At 37.7% G+C, this 10,767-nt stretch overlaps 1 protein-coding gene across 1 annotated transcript; it reads left to right on the top strand.

Moving 5' to 3' along the window:
- Nucleotides 1-265: 265 nt before the first annotated feature.
- LOC125671303 (trimeric intracellular cation channel type 1B.1-like) lies at nt 266-10,407 on the top strand. The gene is made up of 5 exons (XM_048906889.2): nt 266-475; nt 5,616-5,772; nt 7,963-8,147; nt 8,517-8,604; nt 8,946-10,407. Exons 1-5 carry the CDS (start codon nt 346-348, stop codon nt 9,241-9,243), a joined length of 858 nt encoding a protein of 285 aa, XP_048762846.1. The 5' UTR covers nt 266-345; the 3' UTR covers nt 9,244-10,407.
- The last annotated feature ends 360 nt before the right edge of the window (nt 10,408-10,767 follow it).

Here is a 10,767-nt window from a genome sequence, read left to right as displayed (position 1 = left end):
ATTTCAAACCTAGCTACGCCACTGCGCTAAAAGTTAAGTTGTCTTCGCCAAAAAAAAAAAACGGGGGGGGGGTCATCCAATATATCTTTACTTGGTTATGAAAATAACAGACGATGGTCATAGTTTAAAAAAAAAGTGAGGGGACTACCCCGCCCCCCAATCCGAACTCCTCGAATGTCTCGCGCACTCCACATGTCGAGTGCTCGTTCCGATTGCCCCGCCCCCTCCCGATTCTCTCGGTAACATGCAAACTAAGTACGAATTAACTTGTTTCTTTCGATTTTGAGTTTCCGGTCTTCTTTTCGAAAACCGCTGAGGTAGCGGTTGAATTAATTAACGAGGGAAATGGATCCGCAAACGTTCCTAGACATCGCCACGAAGGTGACGAAGTTAAAGATGTATCCCTATTTCGATATAGCACACTACACGCTGATGTGCATGGCGGCTCGGGATGATACGCCTGGTAACTCTTCCGGTAAGTGACCCACTGTCGCCATATAAGGCTATTTATTGTTCAATGTCATAATTTGAATTTCCGCGGTCCTTTGCAGCACCGTCCCAATTGTTAACATGAAACAAATTAAGTGAATTTTTACTTCTTTTCCTTCTTGTTTGTGTGTAGTGCACTAGAAGGACCCCATAACCGTCTCTGTGCGATATTAATGCTCTTGCTGTTACATACTCTGTTAGACTTTGGTGTCATATGTTTAGAAAATGAAAACGTTTAGTACTGTTATTCTTCCCTCTATCATAAGAAAGTTTCACAGAAGAAATGGCTGTATCAGTATATAATATTATTGTGTATACATTGACCAGATGAAACATATTAATAGATTGTACACGTGTTTTACATTACCAGACATGCTAGAGATACATTCTACTTGCAGAGGAATTCAGTTTACACAAGGTGTGAATTATGTTTTCACAGGAAACCAAAATGACAGCTGTCTTACTAGTATGCTGTTTTTTCTCCCTCCATAAACACAAAGATGAAACCATTGACTATATTTTTATGCTACAAGCCTGCGATAAATTTTAGGCTTGGTTGAAATAAAAATCTGATAACTAACTTATCTAAACCAAATTTACTTGTGACAAAATTATGTGTAAACTAGTCAATATGTATTTCAGGCTAAAGGTTACCATATAGTTTAATGAATCCATTGGATGAAATTGTGAAGTAAATGAATTGTCAGAAATACGTTAAAACACGATAATTCATATTACCAAAAAAAGGGGGGAGGCATAGAGTTTTTAAGTAAAAATATTTACTAAACAGTAGAGCATATATATATTCCAGGCTGTTGAATTGCATCTTATTGGATATCTCTGCAATTGGATAGTGAGGAGAGTGTGTGCCCAGGGTTTAATAGTAGAAGCCGGAAAGCTAATTAGTGAATAACAAACTGGTTACAGAGTTCTTGAAATTTCTTTTGAAGTGTCAGACATTTGGTCTGACACTGTTAGAAATAGTGTCAGCCCAAACAAAATTTTGTCAGTCCAGATAAAAATGCATCGCTTTTGAGGTTTTCATAAATTTTATTTAAAATCAACTACAGTGTAATTATATTCAATCTCCATCTCGGCTATACGTTTATAAATGATCTTTTCATGGCCTTTCTCATCTTCCTTAATACACTCTGAATGAATCTTCCCCACTTTCACTGTCTGAGTCACTTTCTTGCTCTATTTCTCTCTCACCATCCACTTCTCCCTCATCCTCCATTTTTCTCTCTATCCTATATATTCCTCTCAACTTCTTCTCATCTTCCTCTGCAATCGTTGTAACTACTTTTTCTCTCACTTTTGCCCGGGTGTAGCTGGTCTTTCGTCAGTTTCGACTTTGAGCAGATTGTGTCACCAAGCAGTAGGTAAAATCACTGCAAACAAAAGCCATTGTCTCCCAGATTGCCAGGCAGAGATACAATCGGTTTCTCTTCTCCTCGTAGTTCCTCACAACTGATTCATCACGTTGAAGTTTCAATGTGTTGCCGGATTTAGCATCGATTTGAAAATTTATGGGCCACATGGCCGCCATTTTCCCCGGTAAAAAACGGACTTCGATCCCGATCTTATATCGGCCATCAGGACCGACAATTAAGTAACTTGTGTCGGACATTTACTACTTTTATCGGATAATCCGACATTACCGACACTTTTCAAGACCTCTGTGGTTAAACAAGTATAATATAGTATATAGGGATCAAAGTCAGTGATCAGTTGTAAACATACACATGTGGTCTGCCATACCTAAACATACACACATTTATGTAACAAAACACTCTTGCAATTTATTAATAAACTGTATATATATGTGGGGGAAAAAAGATTGTTAGTCACATCATTAGTAAAAAAAGAACCTGTGTTTTTTTCATAAAAGTAGTCGCACATAAAGTTCTAACTGAATTTGCGCAATATAGAAATTTGCATAGAGTGAAAATATCACAACTGGATCTCTAGCTGACTGGAGTAGTATATGTGTAATTGTTGAACTTCTAGCTGGAGTAGTACCTGTGTATGTGTGTAATTATTGAACCTCTAGCTGTAGTACCTGTGTATAATTGTTGAACCTCTAGCTGGAGTAGTACCTGTGTAATTGTTGAATCTTTAGCTGGAGTAGTACCTGTGTATAATTGTTGAACCTCTGACTGGAGTAGTACCTGTGTGTGTATAATTGTTGAACCTCTAGCTGGAGTAGTACCTGTGTATAATTGTTGAATCTTTAGCTGGAGTAGTACCTGTGTGTAATTGTTGAACCTCTAACTGGAGTAGTACCTGTGTGTAATTATTGAACCTCTAGCTGGAGTAGTACCTGTGTATTATTGTTGAATCTCTAGCTGGAGTAGTACCTGTGTATAATTGTTGAATCTCTAGCTGGAGTAGTACCTGTGTATAATTGTTGAATCTTTAGCTGGAGTAGTACCTGTGTATAATTGTTGAACCTCTAGCTGGAGTAGTACCTGTGTAATTGTTGAACCTCTAGCTGGAGTAGTACCTGTGTAATTGTTGAACCTCTAGCTGGAGTAGTACCTGTGTATAATTATTGAATCTTTACCTGGAGTAATACCTGTGTATAATTGTTGAATCTTTAGCTGGAGTAGTACCTGTGTATAATTGTTGAACCTCTAGCTGGAGTAGTACCTGTGTGTAATTGTTGAATCTCTAGCTGGAGTAGTACCTGTGTGTATTTGTTGAATCTCTAGCTGGAGTAGTACCTATGTGTAATTGTTGAACCTCTAGCTGGAGTAGTACCAGTGTATGTGTGTAATTATTGAACCTCTAGCTGGAGTAGTACCTGTGTATAATTGTTGAACCTCTAGCTGGAGTAGTACCTGTGTATAATTGTTGAACCTCTAGCTGGAGTAGTACCTGTGTATTTGTTGAATCTTTAGCTGGAGTAGTACCAGTGTATGTGTATAATTGTTGAACCTCTAGCTGGAGTAGTACCTGTGTATAATTGTTGAATCTCTAGCTGGAGTAGTACCTGTGTGTGTATAATTGTTGAACCTCTAGCTGGAGTAGTACCTGTGTGTAATTGTTGAATCTCTAGCTGGAGTAGTACCTGTGTGTAATTGTTGAACCTCTAGCTGGAGTAGTACCTGTGTATGTGTGTAATTATTGAACCTCTAGCTGGAGTAGTACCTGTGTATAATTGTTGAATCTTTAGCTGGAGTAGTACCTGTGTATTTGTTGAATCTTTAGCTGGAGTAGTACCTGTGTGTAATTGTTGAACCTCTAGCTGGAGTAGTACCTGTGTAATTGTTGAACCTCTAGCTGGAGTAGTACCTGTGTAATTGTTGAACCTCTAGCTGGAGTAGTACCTGTGTATAATTGTTGAACCTCTAGCTGGAGTAGTACCTGTGTATTTGTTGAATCTTTAGCTGGAGTAGTACCGGTGTATGTGTATAATTGTTGAATCTCTAGCTGGAGTAGTACCTGTGTATAATTGTTGAACCTCTAGCTGGAGTAGTACCTGTGTATCAGGGCTTTCAACAAATTTAAAAGTAGGAGGCTGAAATGAAAAAGTAGAAGGCGATCCTATGCGAACGGCACAGCCGTATCGCACGCCGAGCTATGCTTGGCGCCCTTACGGCCGGGGGTCTGGGGCCACTCAAGGCCCCCAGAAGCTCTGGGGTAAATGACGCAAAATCCTGTATTCTGGCGGTTTCCTGGCACTTAAATGCAGCTTTGAAATTGTTATTTTTTGCCTGAAATTTTTACTTTTGCCATGAATTTATTGTTTCATATGTGAAATTTTCTGTTCATGCAAAGACTTAAAAAATTCAACATTGCAAAATGAAAAATAAAGTGCATCAAGATAACTACATGTAATTATTTTTTGCAATGCTGTATCAATTAATTTTTAAGTGTCTTTGCTTGAACAGAAACTTTCACTTTTATTTCTACATTTGTACTGAAAGTTTATAAGACTGAATTGTTTTGTAAGAAAGTTTCTACATGCAGAAAGTAATGTTGAAATGAACTAAACTGCATGTTTAATGCACAAAAACTTGATCATTAAAACAAGTGAAGTTTAATAAAATGGACTCAGTTTGACTTTGTGACATTCTTATTTTATTCATATTCATATTTTTATTTAATACCACGTGGGCATCTGCAAATTAAAAAGAATCGCAAGTCTGAAATCTTTCCTGATTAAATTCTGTTTTCGCTTTAAAATTGTTGATTGATATTATACAAAACACATACTCGTGTCACTTTCACTTTTGGCCTTTTTAAAGCCGAAACTGAACAGGGTATTTCTCTTCATTCCGTCAACATCATTGATTTTTACGTTCAGGACTTGTTATTTTTCGGAACTTCCCGTCTGGTCGTCACGAATTGGTAAATCCGAGGCTTTCCGACTATTGCAATTGACGTATTATTTTCTACACCAACAGACGACCAATCAGGTGCCGGTATTTACCTGAACTAAATTTAGCGCAAGTAAACACGTTTTTACATCCTGGTTGACACGGCCGCGATTTCTGAGTCTACTAAAGTTTGGAAGATGTTTAAAGTTTTATAAAAGTTTTTTTCATTGGACATACATTTTTGTCACTAAAATAGCCGGCACCTAATGTTACTATAGGCGGCGGAAATCCGCCGGCTACCGGCTACTTTTGAAAGCCCTGGTGTATGTGTATAATTGTTGAACCTCTAGCTGGAGTAGTACCTGTGTAATTGTTGAACCTCTAACTGGAGTAGTACCTGTGTATAATTGTTGAATCTCTAGCTGGAGTAGTACCTGTGTGTAATTATTGAACCTCTAGCTGGAGTAGTACCTGTGTATAATTGTTGAATCTCTAGCTGGAGTAGTACCTGTGTGTAATTATTGAACCTCTAGCTGAAGTAGTACCTGTGTATAATTGTTGAATCTTTAGCTGGAGTAGTACCTGTGTATGTGTAATTATTGAACCTCTAGCTGGAGTAGTACCTGTGTGTAATTGTTGAACCTCTAGCTGGAGTAGTACCTGTGTAATTGTTGAACCTCTAGCTGGAGTAGTACCTGTGTATAATTGTTGAACCTCTAGCTGGAGTAGTACCTGTGTATATGCGTGGAATTATGAATTCTAGCTGGAGTCAGTAATACCCATGTATTTGTGTAATTGTAGGAACAGCAGCATTTTCCAGAAAGCATCCCCTCTCCTGCTGGATTTCATCGATGCTGCTGTGTTTTGCAGGAAGTATAATTGCCAACTTCCTACTCGGAGAGCCGATAATAACACCATTCAAAGACCACAATGCACTGCTGACAGCTTCTGTTATTTGGTAGGTTTACACTGATTCACAAACTTAACAGTCTGCCAAATTAGTGGTAGTCCGAATGCCAGCGGCCAGTGATTTTTCTGTCGGACTTGTAAAATCTGCTTGGCAACAAGTACGACTGGCTTGTAGAAAAAAATTTACCCGTCGGAGTTTTAATTTGACAATCGGAAATAAATAAATATTACGCGCATGCTCAAGTCATAGAATTAGAATAACTCACCCCAAACAAAGTCATTCGTCCCATTAATTACGCATCTTCACTCGGTCTGTTCCGGATTTGTCTTGAAAATCATTCAGATTTCGCATGCGTATAATTATGCCCCCCTTCAAAGAAGAGGGGCTTATTGGTTTGCACCTTTCGGTCGGTATGTAGACCACATGTTGTCTGCTCAATATCTTGAGAACCATTCACTCGATGATAATGATATTTCATATGTGGGTTGGTTATGAGTAGAAGAGGACCCCTATTGTTTTTCAGGTCAAAGGTCAAGGGTCAATCATTCAGATTTCGCATGCGTATAATTATGCCCCCCCTTCAAAGAAGAGGGGCTTATTGGTTTGCACCTTTCGGTCGGTTGATAGACCACATGTTGTCCGCTCAATATCTTGAGAACCATTCACTCGATGATAATGATATTTCATATGTGGGTTGGTTATGAGTAGAAGAGGACCCCTATTGTTTTTCAGATCAAAGGTCAAGGGTCAATCTACTCTGGACATAGGAACATAATGTCCGCTCAATATCTTGAGAACCCTTTGCTTGAAAAACATCAAACTTAGCACACTGGTACATCCTAAGGAGTAGATGACCCCTATTGATCTTGAGGTCATATGGTCAAAGGTCAAGGGTCAAACTGGGCATAGGAATATACTGACCATTCAATGTCTAGAGAACCCTTTGCTTGACAGACATCAAACTTGGTACACCAGTACATCTTAAGAAGAAGATGACCCCTATTGATTTTGAGGTCACATGGTCAAGGGTCAAACCGGACATAGGAATATACTGTCCGTTCATTATCTTGAGAACCCTTCGCTTGACAGCCATCAATTTTGGTACACTTGTACAACTTCAGGAGAAGATAACCCCTATTGATTTTGAGGTCACATGGTCAAGGGTCAAACAGGACATTGGAATATACTGTCCGTTCAATATCTTGAGAACCCTATGCTTGACAGACATAAAACTTAGTACACTGGTATATCTTCAGGAGAAAATGACTGTTATTGATTTTGAGGTCACATGATCAAAGGTCAAGGGTCAAACTAGACATGGAAATATACTGTCTGCTCAGTATCTTGAGAAACCTTTTCTTGACAGACATCAATCTTGGTACACTGGTACGTCTTCAGGAGAAGATGACCACTATTGATTTTGAGATCACATGGTCAAATGTCAAGGGTCAAACTGGACATAGGAATATACTGTCCGTTCAATATCTTGAGAACCCTTTGCTTGACAGACATCAAACTTGGTACACTGGTACATCTTCAGGAGAAGATGATCCCTATTGATTTTGAGGTCACATGGTTAAAGGTCAAGGGTCAACCTGGACATTGGAATATACTGTCCGTTCAATATCATAAAAACGCTTTGCTTGACAGACATCAAACTTAGTACAGTGGTGTATATTCAGGAGGAGATGACTCCTATTGATTCTGAGGTCACATTGTCAAAGGTCAAACTGGATATAATATACTGTCCACTCAATATCTTGATAACCCTTTTGCTTGACAGACATCAAACTTAGTACACTGGTACATCTTCAGGAGAAGATGACCCATATTGATTTTGAGGTCAAAAGTCAGTTGTTGAACTGGACATAGTAATATATTGTCTTCTATATTTTAAGAATTATTTGCTTGATTGACACCAAACTTGGTACACTGGTACAGCATAAGGAGTAGATGACCCCTATTGATTTTTAGGTCACATGGTCAATTCACTTTTGACATAGGAAGATATTGTCTGCTCAATATTTTGAATTGATGATACTACTATCAATTAAATGATGTGTGTGTATAACCCTTTTCAATTTTGCACCATGGGGGGCATATGTGTTTTACAAACATCTCTTGTTAATGTATGACTTATTTGGTGTAGAATAAAGTCAACTGATGGTCAGTTTAAGGATATAGAAATTTGTTTCACTATGTACATCTGACATTTAGATATAACTTTGCTTTCTTCAGGTACTTGATATTTTATTCACCATTTGACGTTGTATACAAGACAATCAAATTCTTACCATGTAAACTGGCAGTTGCTGGTCTGAAGGAGGTGCAGCGTGCCCACAAAGTATATCACGGAGTTGTGTACACTGCAAAGATCTACCCTAACTCGGTGCTAGTCATTCTGCTCATCGGAACAATTAAAGGTAAATAGCATTAAAAGAGACCATAGAGTGTATCACAGAATGGTGTGTACACCGCAAAGATCTACCCCAACTCGATGCTATATTATAGAGAGAGAGAGAGAGCTATAGAGAGAGAGAGAGAGAGAGAGCTATAGAGAGAGAGAGAGAGAGAGAGAGAATTACTAATGATTGTTGAAGTGATTTACCATCCTTTAAATGTATATGTATAGGTAGTTGAATTTTTACACATTTCTGTTGTGACGTTTGATCCGAGTTAATGTGTGAAGCCAGACGGATGCAGGTACCTGTAACTCTGGCTGAAATAAGATAAACCTGGAAGGAAATGATTCAAGTGTACCTGCATTATTGCCCATTGTTGATGTTTTACAGGGGCTGGTAGTGGAATTATGAAGACATTTGAACGACTGGTTCGAGGATTGTGGATTCCCGGTACAAACGAAATTCTTCAGCCATCATTGTAAGTCTGTTTTGTATGTATGATAATGTTCAAATACTATTCTGGCCCACACACATTCAACAAAATATTTGTTTGATTGACTTCAATTTAGAAGCTAATAAAATTATTGGTATCAAGGGAAATGCAACTTATGAAATAAGAAAATCATCCCTAAGCATTTAATGTTTACCAGGTTCATCCATACTCAAACTTTAAACCACTAGTATCAAGTAATTTGTAGCATTAACACATGATACTTACAGTGTAATATATTATGATCTGATCTTTACTTTCAGTGTAGCACATTATGATATGACCTTTACTTTCAGTGTAACACATTATGATATGACCTTTACTTTCAGCGTAACAAAAGCCTGTTTCCTGGCCTCTCTAGTGTTTTTGATGGAGAAAATGAACTACATCACTGCCCCACATGCCCTGGTGTACTTCGGCGTTGTCATTTTCTTTGTTTACTTTAAACTCTCGGCCCTGCTTCTCGGCATTCATGACCCATTCGCTCCTTTTGAGAACTTGTTCTGTGCTGTGTTCATGGGAGGAATGTGGGATGCCATGAGACGAGCAGTTGCCACGGAAACCAAGAAGGAAGAGAAAGACTCTGACATTCCAGTGAAGAGCCGGGAAGACAAGAAAAATGACTGATGATAAAAGACTAGACAAGCATGTTTAAAAAAAAAATTAAACCGAGTGTTGTGAAGTAGAGGAAAAACTTGTTTCCCTCCCCCAAGATCTCCATTGCTTTGACTGTATGTATTTACCGATATTTACCCAAGAGTTTGTGTAGGTGTAGGGTCTTAATCGTCCAAGATGTGGAGGAATTAATTAAGGACAAAAATGTAGGGGTGTTTCTTGACCCCAGAGGGTTTTAGGTGTTTCTCCAGGAATAGAAATAAAACTGGGAGGATTTATCGGTTTATGGAAATGGCCCTTCAGAAGAATCTCATCATGAATATACATGATGCAGGAATTATGAAAGCTAAGTTGAATAGTGGGATTAAACTGGTTCATGTTGTCAGGGATTAAATGGTACCTGTTGTTGGGGTCTGTAATCATACTGGGTAGGCAGTGTGTTTATGACACCTACCTTATTCACAGGGAAAATAGTACTAGAAATGTATTTTAGAGTACATCTTTTATGTGCGAGTTGAGGTCGATAAATAACTTTCTAATCCCATGGAGAGTACTTACTAAATTTTTATGAAGTATCATTTGTTTGTTAGTTTTTAGCTGAACGGTTCTGTTCCTAATAGACAGGTTCTGTGTAGGAAGTAGAGTTATAAATTTCCAGGAAGATTTGTCCCCGAGTTTTCCCCAACATCCCCATCCATTCTTGCTTTGTGAGAGAACTGTGGAGGATGGATCTTCCTATCGTATGTGTTGTAATGTATGTGTATTTATCCAACATGATTGGTCAATATTCCATCATATACTGTTATTTATTATTGTACAGTAAAAATCAATACATGCATTATCTCATGGTAATTTTTTTTTTTTTACCTTCTATTATAATGCAAATAATTTCTTATTATTCAAATATTCTAGTCTTTGACTGTATTAAAAGTAGTGCAATATACTCTACACATATTCATAAACAAATTTAAGATCATCTGTTTTATATACAAATTTTTTTTTTTTTTTTTTTTTTTTTTTTTTGGAACAGTAGTATTTTATAAGAGTTTTCATGTATGAATGCATTTTTCACCTTGTGCTGAACAGATAAGATTTGTTTCATTGTCATACTGTCGTGTGTGCTGTGTACTGATTCTGGACAGTTTCAAATAAATCTCTTTTTGATATTAATGATAACTTGACTTTTATTTTGAACTGTACCTGGTTTTATACATGCTTCAGTGGTTAACTAAGACATGAACACTTTCATTCTGAACCGTGGTCAAATTGCTGGAATGTGTTAATAAAAATGAAGAAAAACAAGCATTCTGAGAGTATTGCATGGCAATACATAGTCCCCTAACGGTTGCAAAAATTGCTGTACCACAACAATATTCAAAGTTCATTATGAAGGTTATGGTAAAAGGAAAAATTGGGGAACCAGGTTAGGAATGGTTGGAAATCAACTACTATTCGAGTAGAGACTAGATCAGGGGAAAAAACAAATTTATAATTAGGTTTAGGTCTTTAACCAAGTCAATAAACTGAGATGTAGGT

The sequence above is a fragment of the Ostrea edulis genome, chromosome 4 (assembly GCF_947568905.1).
Source record: "Ostrea edulis chromosome 4, xbOstEdul1.1, whole genome shotgun sequence".
In the NCBI taxonomy this organism is placed as follows: domain Eukaryota; kingdom Metazoa; phylum Mollusca; class Bivalvia; order Ostreida; family Ostreidae; genus Ostrea; species Ostrea edulis.
The sequence above is the reverse complement of the archived record's forward strand: the minus strand, read 5'-3'. Positions and strand labels throughout refer to the sequence as shown.